The sequence below is a fragment of the Brienomyrus brachyistius genome, chromosome 12 (genome assembly GCF_023856365.1).
Source record: "Brienomyrus brachyistius isolate T26 chromosome 12, BBRACH_0.4, whole genome shotgun sequence".
NCBI classification, from domain to species: domain Eukaryota; kingdom Metazoa; phylum Chordata; class Actinopteri; order Osteoglossiformes; family Mormyridae; genus Brienomyrus; species Brienomyrus brachyistius.
Genome location: NC_064544.1, coordinates 20,407,496 through 20,422,970, shown reverse-complemented (window position 1 = coordinate 20,422,970; position 15,475 = coordinate 20,407,496). Strand labels below are relative to the sequence as shown.

General features: G+C 44.0%; 1 protein-coding gene and 6 non-coding genes across 7 annotated transcripts; 1 reads left to right on the top strand and 6 right to left on the bottom strand.

Moving 5' to 3' along the window:
* The first annotated feature begins 245 nt into the window (after positions 1-245).
* On the top strand, positions 246-6,320 carry LOC125705238 (leishmanolysin-like peptidase 2). The gene is made up of 13 exons (XM_048971681.1): positions 246-259; positions 1,719-2,110; positions 2,350-2,443; positions 2,591-2,642; positions 2,749-2,898; positions 3,293-3,418; positions 3,542-3,626; positions 3,805-3,950; positions 4,454-4,631; positions 5,416-5,485; positions 5,624-5,720; positions 5,846-5,953; positions 6,309-6,320. Exons 2-13 carry the CDS (start codon positions 1,723-1,725, stop codon positions 6,318-6,320), a joined length of 1,506 nt encoding a protein of 501 aa, XP_048827638.1. The 5' UTR covers positions 246-259; positions 1,719-1,722.
* A 7,090-nt stretch (positions 6,321-13,410) lies between these two features.
* On the bottom strand, positions 13,411-13,551 carry LOC125705482 (U4 spliceosomal RNA). Its single transcript, XR_007381594.1, has one exon. It is a non-coding gene; the product is annotated as a U4 spliceosomal RNA (small nuclear RNA).
* A 221-nt stretch (positions 13,552-13,772) lies between these two features.
* On the bottom strand, positions 13,773-13,913 carry LOC125705479 (U4 spliceosomal RNA). Its single transcript, XR_007381591.1, has one exon. It is a non-coding gene; the product is annotated as a U4 spliceosomal RNA (small nuclear RNA).
* Positions 13,914-14,138: 225 nt separating this feature from the next.
* LOC125705499 (U4 spliceosomal RNA) lies at positions 14,139-14,279 on the bottom strand. The gene has a single exon (XR_007381611.1). It is a non-coding gene; the product is annotated as a U4 spliceosomal RNA (small nuclear RNA).
* A 224-nt stretch (positions 14,280-14,503) lies between these two features.
* Positions 14,504-14,644, bottom strand: LOC125705469 (U4 spliceosomal RNA). Its single transcript, XR_007381581.1, has one exon. It is a non-coding gene; the product is annotated as a U4 spliceosomal RNA (small nuclear RNA).
* A 224-nt stretch (positions 14,645-14,868) lies between these two features.
* On the bottom strand, positions 14,869-15,009 carry LOC125705468 (U4 spliceosomal RNA). Its single transcript, XR_007381580.1, has one exon. It is a non-coding gene; the product is annotated as a U4 spliceosomal RNA (small nuclear RNA).
* Positions 15,010-15,233: 224 nt separating this feature from the next.
* Positions 15,234-15,374, bottom strand: LOC125705466 (U4 spliceosomal RNA). Its single transcript, XR_007381578.1, has one exon. It is a non-coding gene; the product is annotated as a U4 spliceosomal RNA (small nuclear RNA).
* Between the last annotated feature and the right edge of the window lie 101 nt (positions 15,375-15,475).

The window sequence follows — 15,475 nt, the reverse complement described above, 5'->3', positions numbered from 1 at the left end:
ACTCGGTATATGACACTCCGTAAACTATTCAGAATTACAGCAACGAGGATTTTTAAAGTTGAACTTGCCATGATGCAGATATGATGGGTGTACGGACCCGTTGCTTAAGAATGAGTGAGAGACTCTGTTTGTAAATTACGGGTCACGTGTCCACAGCACGAAACACCGTGTCACAATGATGGGGTGTGAGAAAGAGGAGGGGGAGGCATAGAAATAATAGCTTTTCTTTAAGAAAGGAGGCGGAGAGAGACACAAGCAGGTAACATGAAGGAACAACGTGTTAAAAGTAGCGATTCACCTCCGTTCTTCTGGAGAGGAGGGGGAGCCTAAATGAGATTGAGTTCGCCTACTGCCGCCCTTCAAGCACACAACGAACCGGACATCGCTGCCCTACACCGAAACACTCTTTTAGGTGTAGAAGTACTTGCAACACTACTTACATCTTGCAACGGATCTTGGCCTGATCGTCTGGTATTATTATTTTTTCACTTTAGACAAATATACAAACTTATAGGGATGAGACCTTGAATCATTCCGTAAACAGAAGGAGACAATAAAACTGGACCGGTGAGTACGTAAAAAATCCATATACAAAATACTATACAGAAAAGGCGAATGTTAGGTGGTAATAATGGTTTTTAAAATTATTATATAGGTCTATATTACTGATTGCTAATTATAGCAAGTGTAAGATTCCACAGTTAACGCTGGAATAGCTCATGGCGAGACAAACGTAGCTGAGTTAAACAGCATTTATACTTATTCGTTTTAAAAACATTACATATTCCAATGCCAATAATAACAGTGTAAAATCACTACAGGAAAAAGAAATTGTAAAACTTTATTTATTTCTTTATTCGTAAATATCTCCCGCATCACCATTACGCTACAAAATATTTAGCAAAATAAAGAAAGCGTAATGAATTGCATCCCATCCCATCCAACATGACCATGTGGGGCTCATAAGGGGTAAAATGGGCAACTTGGTGGGGCCCAATCAGGTTTGGCCATCGTCTCCAAATGTGTTTTATTTGTGTAATCTTACATCCAAAAAATGACACCCAGGAGTGGTTATTCTCTTCCGAAATCATTTACAAAATATTAAATCAAAACACTGTAAATATGTTTCCTCATACTAATTAAAAATAACTAACTGATTACAAAAGCAAAGAAAATGATGTTTAGATTATCCTCCTGTTGGTGTAAAACTATGATATTATGCCCGTCAAAGTGTGTCAGCTTCGCCATTTCAGAACCTCTGCTAAAATCATCCTAGTATTTGCAGCGACCGTCCAGTGCAGCCATGTATTTTTTGACTTGGCCTCATACAGCTAGTCAATCTCTCACTGACTTTTTAAAGCAATATATTATTTGATTGAGCTGTTGGTGAAATTGAACAAAATCATGGAACGGCTGAGGTGCCCCTGAGAAGTTTGGGAACTGAAGCGGTGTTCATCTAGCCATCCAACTAGATATCAGTAACTTTTTAGAAAACAGGAGAAATTAGTACTAGTTTTTATTGTGTTACTCTTAATTTGCACATGTTCTAATGTTAAATTGTTCTAAGCCAGATAAACAGATAAACTGCTACCCAGATAAACAGCTTTAAACATTTCTTTGGACTGCCTAAGACTTTTGCACAGTACTGTACATATACATATTTATATGTGAGAGAGTCCCTCCAAATGTAAGCCGCCTATCATCCTGTCTTCCTCCAGGACGATGAGGAAGATTTTCCTATGGCTGCCGTTGCTTTGCCTTCCAATGGCCAATCAGAAGTGCATTTTTGATGATATCCAGCCATGGGTCAGAGCAGTGAGCCCACCGCCAAACCAGCCGACCTCTCCCCAACACACAGGAGACAATCAAACCAGGAACACTAATCCAAAAGCTCCTCAACGTACTGACAGAGACGCCTCCCAGAACCACCAGAGGATAATCAGGCAAATTACCGCAAGGACACAAACACAAAGTAATTCATCAGGTCTTCTGCCAATCAGAATAAGAACATGGATTCCCCAGGAGAGCTTTGCCGTGTCACATGTGGAAAGAAAGCGACTGGAATTGGCCACGTCCAAGGCTGTCAAAATTGTCTCTGATATTCTGTCAGGTACTGGGAATTGAAGTTTATTAGATATAAGAATGGGGCATATATCCATACTGTCATGTATCATGCAACCATATCTAAGTTGGCGACGAGGTGTGTTTAGTGGTGTAGGATTGAAAAATTTTAGGGGAGACATTCAATTTGTAATTTTACTATCTGGGTACCTTCCTCGTCGGGAGCAAACTCATAATTTCACTACCTGACACTAATGACTGTGCACTAATGACTTATGATCCTCATAGTGGACAGAATCCCTGGTCGGATGTTGCTCAGTAGAGACATCAACAAGTTCTGCAAGTTCATCTGGAAGAACGCTACTGTGACCAACTACAACAAGTCTGTGAGCCTGTACTTTTGACCTTGATGAAATGTGTGCTTGACAGTTTGCACCTGCAATTATGAAACATGTATTTGCATGCTGGCGCCTCTTAGAGAAACCTAACTGGGTTGCTGTAACCTATCAGTCACCTTCTTCTTAATTAGGTGCGCGAGAGCCAATGAGCACTACAGAATGGAGAATTGCCTCGATGTCACTGTGAGTAACATGGGAGGATTTATTGATCTATTCACGTCACCCCACTGATGCCCCTAACACTAGAGGGCACTCTTTCTGACTGTCGTGCCCCCTTCCTGAATGGCAGATCCCTGATGACCACCTGAGTGGCTGCAGTGTTTATCTCCACCCAAACTCCCCAACCATGCTAGTTCTCAGATCAGAGGGCAGGGGGCTTCCTGACACAGACTTTGTGCTGTATCTTCACACCCGCAGTACCGACAAGTGCCATGCAGAAGTAAGAGATCAATTGTGGATGAACTTCTTTTTGTTGTAATAAAGTTGGTAGGTTTGGTTTAAAAATTGGTAGGGACCAAATGTGCCTCGACCCCCCCCCCCTGCTCCCCTAAACACGCATGGTACTCCTACAATATTGGTAGGCACATATTCCTACCATCTGTACCCAAATCTATGCCCCTGGTTGTGATATTTCTTCGAAATTCTCACATCCCATCCAAGGTGCCCCCTTCTTTGTGCCCAGTGTCTTCTGAGACAGGGTACAAGATTTGGCAAGGTCTGAGCATACCTGCATTGAATAAGTGGATATGAAATATTGAGGGATGTTATTTCGTTCGAGTTGCACATCACCTCTGTCCTCATACATGTCCTTCTCGTACTCCCCAACCCCACAGCCTGGTGTTCTGGCTTACGCAGCCCATTGTCAGACAGATCGACGTGGTCGGCCACTGGCTGGAGTTGTCGTCATCTGTAGGAGTGCGTTTCATGGGGAAAGTTATAGCCATTCCCGCATGGTGCAGGTAACAGTGGTGCTCTCCTGCCGTTACTAGAGATAACATTACTCCTGTTACATAAGTACTACTGTCATTATTACTTTTATTACTGTCATTAGTAAAGTTCATTAATTCTCTGCCTTTTTGCAGACCATTATGCACGAGCTGTTCCATGTGCTTGGATTTTCCAAAGAGCTTTTTGACATGTGGAAGGATTGTTCCCATTCATCCAGAAGTCTGTCACTATATGTGCTTCTGTCTCCTCTTACAATCTGAAAGACACTGTTATGATTGGTTGCCTTGTTAAGCTTATAGCATCTTTTTGGTGCATGCTTCTTTTGTATTGACCTGTGACGCTAACCTGGATCATATCAGTGAGGTACTGGTTATGTGTGTGTTACTGTGTTATATAGTTGGGGAGGACTGCGTATCTCATGGTCAGGTGACGAACATAGATGGGACTGGTCAGGTGAGGATCTACACCCCATCTGTTATCCGTGCCATGCAGAAACATTTGGGGTCCTCTGAGGAAGAGCTGGGTGGCCCTCTGGAGAACCTGGTACTGGTTACATTCTACAGTTTGCGATTTGTGTTGACGTTCACATGCTTTTTCACATGTTCCCTCAGTAATTTGATTGTGTGTTCATCACTTGCTGTATAGTGATTGTGTTTTCAGTTTGTATGTCATTACTGATAAACTAGAACTATCTATACTGTATGTCTTAATACTCGTATCATTTGGGTTGTCATAATGGCCTGTACGCTGTTTATCACCTACTGCCGGACTCTGGTCTGCATCTAGATCAAAACACAATTGACTCCAGACCATGCAGTCGACCTCCCCCCCTTCAAGCTGGCAAACTTTGTCATAGGAGGACCCCCACTTCAGTTTCACACATTTTTTGAAAGCACAGTGAACCTTGGCTCTATGCTGCTGGTGAAAACAAAATAGTTCTGGTCCTCTGTTATGCACTGACTAGTACTAGTACTGACTTGCACTCTTTATATGTACTCACTTGTACTCACTTGTACTCACTTTTCACCTTTCCTTCTTTCCCTCAGGCAGCCAATGAGCCTTCATCGCACTGGGAGGCCCGGGTTCTGCAAGGGTCCATTATGGCAGCAGCACTGGACAGACCGGAATTGGTACGAGTTGATCCACTTACCTTGGCTGCCTTGCAGGATACCGGCTGGTACTATGTCAACCAGAGTGCAGCTCAAAGGATGGAATGGGGAGAAGGTGAGGAGATCGGAGTCAGGAGAGCATGTGGAAAGGATGGTGATTGGAGAGAATGAGAGGCTGAGGAGGGGAAAAGAGGAATTTCTGCACTGATGATATGCAAAGTGGTTCTGTATGAACCATTTTGGATGCAGCATGGAATATCCATCCATCCATCCATCCATCCATTTTCCAAACCGCTTATCCTAGTGGGTCACGGGAGGTCCGGAGCCTATCCCGGAAGTAATGGGCACGAAGCAGGGAACAACCCAGGATGGAGGGCCAGTCCATCGCAGGGCACACTCACATACCATTCACTCACACATGTACTCCTACGGGCAATTTAGCAACTCCAATTAGCCTCAGCATGGTTTTGGACTGTGAGGGGAAACCGGAGTACCCGGAGGAAACCCCACGACAACATGGGGAGAACATGCAAACAGTGCAACAGTGCTAACCACTGCACCACCATGCCGCCCCTGGAATATACATTATATTGAAATTGTTTCAAAATAGAATTGAAGTTACCGAATTGGCCATAAGTGTGCATGAGTGAGTGAATGGTGTGTGTGTGCCCTGCGACAGCTTGGACTCATAGCGGCCGGGGTAGGACAAGCGGGTATAGAAAATCTATGTATGTATGTGTGTATGTTCTAAAAAAACGATTGTTATAATTGCCCACCTCTGCTTTAGAACATCTGTGAGTATATCAGAAAGTGCAGTGTGAGCCAGTGCCACTCAGTGGTTGTGTTCTGTACTGCATATGTCTTCTGTGAGTAAGTCTGTGTGTTTACATCTACTTGAGGGCAAGGGTCACTGTTTGGGTCCTTGGCCACCTGTCATGACATCTCATCCACCTTCTTCTGCGCAGGCAGGTATTATAATCACCTTTTACATATCTATACGTTCTATGTAGAAGAGAGAATTTTGTGCTGTAAAACATTTTATGTTTAGTCATGAAATGATTTAATCTCCAACATTCTTGCTTTCTGCTTTTGTGCTCCTGTAACAAGTGGATTAGGCTGTCATTACCTTCATTTCCACAAGGGGGTGTGCCAGAGTGATCAATATTTGGAAGGATGTCGCGTTTACAAGCCTCTGACTAATGAGGTGTGTATCCTTTTATCTCTATCTCAGTCTGTTTTTCATTTCAGTTTTCAGACTCATTTATGGATTTCACTACAACCCCGTCTGTTGTTCTGTGACTCTGCTCTTCCCCTTCTTTGGTCCTGCAGAGCGAGTGCTCGAAGGAAAGGAACAATAAGGTAAATAAGGCAGAGGAATGGAGTGGAGAAATCTACAGCCCAGAGAGCCGGTGTTTCTTCTCCAACCTGAGCAGAGAGGTCAGGCTTTTTATGTTGACTGCTATTTGTTTTTAAATCTTCCTGTTGATTATTATTTCACTGTTCATAGTTTTATTATTGGGGTATACTTCAGTCGATTTGCATGCCCCAATGTTTGAAAAACACAGAATTTTTCTTCATTCTGTCTATAACTCTGAAATAGACAACTCTTTAAGAAGGGGGACCGGAGGGTGTGCTCCAACTGTAGGGGGATCACACTCCTCAGCCTCCCTGGTAAGGTCTATTCGGGGGTTCTGGAGAGGAGGGTCTGCCAGATTGTCGAACCTCGGATTCAGGAGGAGCAGTGTGGTTTTCGCCCTGGCCGTGGAACAGTGCACCAGCTCTATACTCTCAGCGGGGTCTGTGAGGGTATGTGGGAGTTTGCCCAACCAGTCTACATGTGCTTTGTGGACTTGGAGAAGGCATTCGACCGTGTCCCTCGGGGAGTCCTGTGGGTAGTGCTCTGGGAGTAAGAGGTGCTGGACTACCTTATAAGGGTGGTTCGGTCCCTGTACAACCAGTGTCAGAGCTTGATCTGCATTGTCGGCAGTAAGTCGGACTTGTTTCCGGTGAGGGTTGGACTCCACCAGGGCTGCCCTTTGTCACCGATTCTGTTCATAGCTTTTATGGACAGAATTTCTAGGCGCAGCCAGGGTGTTGAGGGTGTCCGGCTTGGTGACCTCAGGATTAGGTCTCTGCTTTTTGCAGACGATGTGGTTCTGTTGGCTTCATCGGACCATGACTGGGACAGTTCACAGCTGAGTGTGAAGCGGCTGGGATGAGAATTAATACCTCCAAATCTGAGACCACGGTCCTCAGCCGGAAAAGGGTAGAATGCTCTCTCCGGGTCGGAGATGGGGTCCTCCCCCAAGTGGAGGAGTTTAAGTATCTTGGGGTCTTGTTCACGAGTGAGGGAAAGATGGAGCGGAAGATCGACAGGCGGATCTCCCTTAGAGATAGGGTGAGGAGCTCAGTCATTCGGGAGGGACTCAGAGTAGAGCTTCTGCTTCTTCGCATTGAGAGGAGCCAGATGAGGTGGCTCGGGCATCTGCTCAGGATGCCTCCTGGGCGCCTCCCTGGTGAGATGTTCCAGGCAGGTCCCACTGAAAGGAGGCCCCGGGGAAGACCCAGGACCCGCTGGAGGGACTATGTCTCTCGGCTGGCCTGGGAAGGCCTCGGGATTCCCCCAGAGGAGCTGGATGAAGTGGCTGGGGAGAGGGAAGTGTGGGTTTCCCTGCTGAGACTGCTGCCCCCGCGACCCGACCTTGGATCAAGCAGGAGATGATGGATGGATGGATGGATGATCTGAATCATTTACGTGTGATAAACATACAAAATAATAAGAAATCAGGAAAACACTTTTTCACACCACTGTGTATAACACACTAAAGGAAATGGGAAAACCCAAAAAGCATAACAGCGCCCTTTTACCATTTCACTGGATCACCTTTAGCTTTCATTACAGAGCACATTGTGTCTAGGAGCTTATGCCACATCACAAAATGTATTTTCATCCAAATCTGCATGAATTTTTTGGCAAGATCTTGTATTGACAATGGGAGAGTCATATCACTGCGCAGTCCTCTCCAGCACATCCTAGACTTTCAATAGGGTTAAGGTCAGGACTCTGTGGTGGCTAAATCATATGTGAAAATGCCATTAGGGAAGAAAATTACCCATTTGTCGTATTCTGGCCATTCAGTAGATTCAGGTACTCAGCTGACTTCACTTTATTGCTACATAATATTGCTGTAATAATGATCCAGTCATTGGGTTAAGTATTTGGCGATTTAAATTCAAATGCTGAATTTTATAAAGAATTTTTTGGCCAGGCAGTGTGATTACAGAACTGCATTTAAACTACATTTTGTGATACCTCATGAATAAGCATAATGATAGGAATGGAGTGTAAAGCCTCATAAAAATATAACACCGCTTTACTTTCATTCTGCCCACAGAATATTTCTCGCTCTGTAAGTGATTCACCGGAAGGTCGGTGTTACAGGCATCGGTGTACTGGGATAAACCAGTACGAAGTAAAGGTGTCTGGTTCTGAATGGATGGACTGTCCTGTTGGCACTTCTATTCAGGTAGCGGGGGGTAATTTACCCAGATAAGTGGCATTGCTGTGTTGTACATGCTACCCGTGGCCCTAGAACAGCATGTGTGATTCTTGTCTCTGGGCTGTTTTATCATATGAATGTTTGAGCACTGTGGACCCCAACCCTTGGCTATGTCATTATGCAGTGCAAATGATGAATCTCTGCATATCCATTATTTCAAAGGTTCCAGGTTACCATGGGGTCGTCTCCTGTCCTGACATGAGGCTGTGTCTCTCTGCCCCTCCCCCACAGCAGGATAGCCCCTTCTATCCCGCCACTCGCATTCTTGGCTCCTTCGCCACTGACAGGTGTGTCTTCATTATCTTGTTCCATTCTCCTCTATTTTGTTACTCTAATGTAACAGTCTTTTGCTCTAACTCCATGAAGATAATAGTTAGGTGTTTGGTTTATTGTAAACCTGCTGCTAATCTTTCAACACGCATCTGTACCTTCTTGTTACTGTTCCTAGGTCCTCCACAGATGCACCTTCAGCCCTGGATTCTCAGCCTTTGACCACCGATCCTGCTCCCTTTTCTGCAGGTTGTGCCAATGGCACTGCACACATTCAGAGCAGCCCCCTTCTGGGCATAGTAACTGCATTGTGTCTGCTGGCTCTTCTTAGCATTCTTGTTTTGGTTTACAGGAAACGATGTTTTTATAGAGTGAGGGTGCATGCTGTCACATACATACCTCTTGTCCTGTAGCAATATAATTCAGCCCCTTAAACCAAGTTAGTAGTTTTAGGTATTACACTGCGTATTTTGGGCTACCTGGGTTCCTGTAGCTGTTCACGCAGTTTGTGGGTAACCGAGTCCAGAGAAGAACGATATGAGTGAGACTGTACGCCTGCTCTGTTTCCTCAGTAAAACAATGTTCATTTAATGTATAATTTGGGGACCTATTACAGTATAAACAACACAAGGGGATGGTGTCTGGCTCAGCACACTAAGCCTCTGCTTGTGGTTGGAGGGTTGTTGGTCTGAGTCCAGCCTCTGCAGAATAGTCACGTCTGTGGGCCCTTGAATAAGGCCCTTAACCCCAGCTCCATGGTGGTGCTGCACTTTGCTGCCAAGCTCACAAGCTTCTCACCTACACGTGTCTGTGTCTCATGGAGAGCAAGATGAGATAGCCAAGAAGATAATTTCCCCACAGGGATCAGTACAATATCATCATTTCATTTTAAGTAGGGGAGGGTTAGATGGTGTAGTGCTAGAATACAATGCAATAAGTGTTATCTTTTTCACATTGTTTGTTCACTTTAATTAGATGTGGAAGTGAAGAAACAGACTGTCATAGTGCCTTTCTTTCCTCAATAAGATATGACAGTTATCTAATAAATGGTGTATTTCATGTACTCCAAAATTTGTCATCCCACACCCCCCCAAAATAAGTGTCAGAGACTCACCACCCAAGTTGTGCACCCAATAGGTAGCAAGGCCACCCCGGCCAAATTGGGACCCTAAGCAGAATTTTATTTCAAAGTTGTTAAAATCTTATCTAGCTCTGATTGAAAGGAATTCAGGGTTTTAGCTTGCGCTACACTAACAGGAAGACTATTCCATACTCTAACTACAAGCTGTGTAAAGAAGTGCTTCCTCAGATTCGTTTTAAAATGTTCTCCCGCTAATTTCCACTTATGGCCACGAGTTCTAGTATTTAAACTAATATTGAAATAATCATTTGGCTGAACAGCATCCAGACCTGTTAGAATCTTATATACCTGGATCATATCCCCCCTTAGTCTCCTTTGCTCGAGGCTAAACGGATTCAGCTCAGCTAAACTCTCCTCATAAGACATTCCTCTAAGACCAGGAATCATTCTCACAGCCCTATGTTGCACCTTTTCCAAGGCAGCAATGTCCTTCTTAAGGTATGGTGACCAAACCTGCACACAATATTCCAGGTGGGGTCTTAGCAAGGAATTATATAATCGTAGCATCACCTCCCTTGTCTTAAACTCCACACACCTAGAGATGTAACCCAACATCCTATTGGCCTTTTTAATTGCTTCCTCACACTGGCGAGAGTGGGGCATGGAAGCATCAATATACACACCGAGGTCTTTCTCATAATTACCTACCTTTATTTCAGTGGAACCCATAAAATATCTGTACTTTATATTTCTGCTCCCTGCATGGATTACCTTACATTTATCTATGTTAAATTTCATCTGCCAGGTCCTATTGTAGCCTCTGTGCTGCTAGATCAGTATGCGTGTGACCCACCGTGGTGTCGTCTGCAAATTTAACCAGTTTACTGTATATATTAGTGTCAATATCATTAATGTAAATTAGGAACAATAGTGGTCCTAAAATTGAACCCTGCAGTACCCCACTATGAACGCAGGCCCACTGTGACATTGTGCCTCTAATAACTACTTGCTGCTTCCTGTCTGTTAACCAGTTTTCAGTCCAAGCTGCCTCAGTTCCTAAAATCCCTGTAGCTTTGAGCTTAAACAAGAGCCGTTTGTGGGGAACAACATCAAAGGCCTTCTGGAAATCTAAATTGATCACATCATAGGCCTTTTTGTGATCAATTACTCTTGTAGATTCCTCAAAGAACTCAAGTAAATTCGTTAAATAGGATCTAGAAATTAGCTTACCAAAATAGCACAACGTCAACGATTCAACATCTCAACAGAAAGCACCCTGTCTATGCATCCAGTCCACAGAGTGGAACCAGTACAAGGTGAGCGCGAGCGCTTCACTCACATTCGCGGCTAAAACAGACCTGCGATAGAAACATATTTATGGGCATTTGTGTGAATAAAAAAGTATAACGAGACTCAGCCCAAGCAGCACATATTTTTCCTCAATAAAAACACTGATAACACAACAGCAGTGAAAATGATGCCGTCGTATTTTTATTAAGATGGAGCTGGAGCCCGTCTATACAGTAACAGCAAGGAGACGGTTCCGTTACAGAGATGGTGAACTCTGGTGGAGTGACGGAAAACAACAGCAGTGCCTGTAATCGCTACTACACCTTTATTGGTAAAGAGCTGGCGAGAGTCCTTAACCAAACCAGCTGTTCAACAAGCTGAAAGGTGAAGAAAAGCGATGTTTTCAGCTGCTCCCATCCACCGCCGTTTGTCTTCCATAGCAGCAAGGCTACAGTAAAGCTATACAAGTTTAACACACACATGAACATGCAAACACCATTCCTACCTCATCCACACTGTAAAAATAAAATCCGTCAAAAAACAAAAAATGTACTGGAAAAAAAGTACCATCACGTTTTCCGTTAAGTTAATGGACTCTTCCTTCAAGTCTCAAGGAAAATATTGTAAATTCAGTTTTCCACAGTTTGTTTTTCCAAGGAATATTTATTAAATAATAGTTTATTTTCCTTATCCTCCCTTCATTGGCTGCCAATTAAGCCTCGAATTGACTATAAAATACTACTATTAACCTATAAAGGACAGAATGGCCTTGCACCAGAATACCTTAGTGATCTGCTGACCACATACAACCCTCCACGCTTGGTTCGCTCTCAAGCCATGGGATATCTGCTAGTGCCTCAGGTAGAAAGAGCTACGGCAGGCTGCAGAGCTATCTCCGACAGATCTCCTCAGCTGTGGAAAGGCTTTCCACCGGCTGTGCGGGTTTCGGGCTCACTCTCAATATTCAAGTCTAAACTAAAAACACACCTGTTTAGTTTAGCGTATAGGGACACTAGTTCTAGCTACAGCTAACTTCTCACCCCCATTTAGACCTATAGTGTGAGGTGTAGAGCTGGGTGGGGATCGGTGCCATTGGCTTTGGACAAACCGGACCGTCAGTGCTATCACTTTGGCTTCACAATCCCTTGTGGAATTGGAGTACTGGCATTTCAGGGACTCCCCATGCCTGCATTCCCACTTGCCTCTCCCTCCTACTGATGCTGCCACAGCCATATCTGCCGGAGCTTGCACATTGCACTTCATATTGCACTCACCTAACTGTTAGTTAAAGTAGAGGAGGCTATAGGCAGTACTAATTGTAAATTTTATTTCCCATACTCCTCCTGGGGGGTGATGCCTGGAGACCTCAATCTATCAAGATGTCCCACATGTGACGTCGCCTCTACCCATGATGTCCCTGCATCCAGCTCGTCGTTCTGCCTGTGTCATCTTCCACATCTTATGATTTGGACAGTGTGACTTGGCACTGAACCATCTCTCCTAATTGACTCTCCCTGCCGCCCCCTGGAGGATGGGCTCCCCCTTTGAGTCTGGTCCCTCCCAAGGTTTCTTCCTTTTTGGGAGTTTTTCCTTGCCACTGTCGCCTTTGGCTTACTCACTGGGGGCTTTGGGCAAGGATGCTGTAAAGCGCTTTGAGACAATGTTATGTTGTGATAATGCGCTATACAAAAACAAATTTGCTGCTGTTTGGGATTGATATGAAAAACCAATTACTTTGTTTCTCTTCTAAGCCTAGAGCCCATATTGTACTTGTGTGCTGCCCATATGGGCTTGGCGTTTGGGAAGAGGTGGAGACACATTGTCTGTCAACAAATGGTGTGAAGACACTCTAGGTTGTAAATTGAACACTAAGAGTTAATATCACCACTGTAAAAACAAAACTAAATGCGCACTGTAAAGTGGGTAATTGGGTATTGCAGGGGAAGACTGACAGAAATGCACAAAAATTCAAATAACTATGGCCTATGCAGTGATTAAAATGACATCTTAACACACTAGATGCAGAATAATATTGATAATAAATTAGAGTTAAAAGAACACTACACGTGCAACCAAGAGTAAACAATAAAATCTGTGGAATTAGTGAAACCATGAAAAATACAACACACACAAACACAGCACAAATCACATCCCAACACAAATAGCTGTAACGGCTACATCCTGCCTGATAGCCAATCGAAGGGCTCCGCCACCAGTGCATACCATGAATGTGACCTGGGACATCCCTGTCAGATTGACCTAGTAGGTTGAAAAACATGTGCAACAAAGCCAGTACACTTAACAGAGGGAACTGCACACGCATGCAGTACAAATAAACCTACAAAACAACAGACCAAACCCAAAGGCCTCCAACACTGCAAACAGAAAGTCATGTTCCACCTTATCAAATGCCTTCTCAAAGACCAGGCTAAAGAGAAATACTGGCATCTACACTTCCTCAATATAACCCACCAGATCCTATACATTCTGAACAACATCCAAAACATCACCTTCTACCACCTCATAAGCAACTGTAATATGGCCAAGAGAGAGCACCACCATGTGCATAAACTGAGCTTTTCCTCCAATTTTCTTTTATCTGTTTTTCAATTGCCCTCTTGGTGTATTCCCACCACATAATAAGATCGGCTGAAAAGCAATAACAATCTGTTGTTTAAACGCTAATTAATGGGTCTCTGGAAAGACCATCAAAAATTGCCAAAGCCAACTATATTTCAAGTTGTTGCGGCGGGGTATTGGGTTAAGTTTTCAACCAGCAATAATCGCGCCTCGGTTAAACCTCATGGGCTACGATCTTGCCACTGCGCAAAGATACCATCAGCTGACCAAAGACTGCGTGCCGACTGGCGCAGATCGTTTATTCGATGACGGTGTGCCACATTTAACTGTGGAATGAGGCAGAGACAAGAACAACCAGGGGAAAAGCTCACTTTCCCGGTCTTTATAGAAATACAAGCATCAATTGGTGTTTTCCCACCACATAATAAGATGGGTTGAAAAGCAATAACAATCTGTTTAAACGCTAATTAATGGGTCTCTGGGAAGACCATCAAAAATTGCCAAAGGCAACTATATTTCAAGTTGTCGCGGCGGGGTATTGGGTTAAGTTTTCAACCAGCAATAATCGCGCCTCGGTTAAACCTCATGGGCTACGATCTTGCCACTGCGCAAAGATACCATCAGCTGACCAAAGACTGCGTGCCGACTGGCGCAGATCGTTTATTCGATGACGGTGTGTCAAATTTAAATGTGGAATGAGGCAGATACAAGAACAACCAAGGGAAAAGCTCTCTTTCGCGGTCTTTATAGAAATACAAGCGTCAATTGGTGTTTTCCCACCACATAATAAGATAAGACGGAAAAGCAATAACAATCTGTTGTTTAAACGCTAATTAATGGGTCTCTGGAAAGACCATCAAAAATTGCCAAAGCCAACTATATTTCAAGTTGTCGCGGCGAGGTATTGGGTTAAGTTTTCAACCAGCAATAATCGCGCATCGGTTAAACCTCATGGGCTACGATCTTGCCACTGCGCAAAGATACCATCAGCTGACCAAAGACTGCGTGCCGACTGGCGCAGATCGTTTATTCGATGACGGTGTGCCACATTTAACTGTGGAATGAGGCAGATACAAGAACAACCAAGGGAAAAGCTCACTTTCCCGGTCTTTATAAAAATACAAGCATCAATTGGTGTTTTCCCACCACATAATAAGATGGGTTGAAAAGCAATAACAATCTATTGTTTAAACGCTAATTAATGGGTCTCTGGAAAGACCATCAAAAATTGCCAAAGCCAACTATATTTCAAGTTGTCGCGGCGGGGTATTGGGTTAAGTTTTCAACCAGCAATAATCGCGCCTCGGTTAAACCTCATGGGCTACGATCTTGCCACTGCGCAAAGATACCATCAGCTGACCAAAGACTGCGTGCCGACTGGCGCAGATCGTTTATTCGATGACGGTGTGCCACATTTAACTGTGGAATGAGGCAGATACAAGAACAACCAAGGGAAAAGCTCACTTTCCCGGTCTTTATAAAAATACAAGCATCAATTGGTGTTTTCCCACCACATAATAAGATGGGTTGAAAAGCAATAACAATCTGTTGTTTAAACGCTAATTAATGGGTCTCTGGAAAGACCATCAAAAATTGCCAAAGCCAACTATATTTCAAGTTGTCGCGGCGGGGTATTGGGTTAAGTTTTCAACCAGCAATAATCGCGCCTCGGTTAAACCTCATGGGCTACGATCTTGCCACTGCGCAAAGATACCATCAGCTGACCAAAGACTGCGTGCCGACTGGCGCAGATCGTTTATTCGATGACGGTGTGCCACATTTAACTGTGGAATGAGGCAGATACAAGAACAACCAAGGGAAAAGCTCACTTTCCCGGTCTTTATAAAAATACAAGCATCAATTGGTGTTTTCCCACCACATAATAAGATGGGTTGAAAAGCAATAACAATCTGTTGTTTAAACGCTAATTAATGGGTCTCTGGAAAGACCATCAAAAATTGCCAAAGCCAACTATATTTCAAGTTGTCGCGGCGGGGTATTGGGTTAAGTTTTCAACCAGCAATAATCGCGCCTCGGTTAAACCTCATGGGCTACGATCTTGCCACTGCGCAAAGATACCATCAGCTGACCAAAGACTGCGTGCCGACTGGCGCAGATCGTTTATTCGATGACGGTGTGCCACATTTAACTGTGGAATGAGGCAGATACAAGAACAAC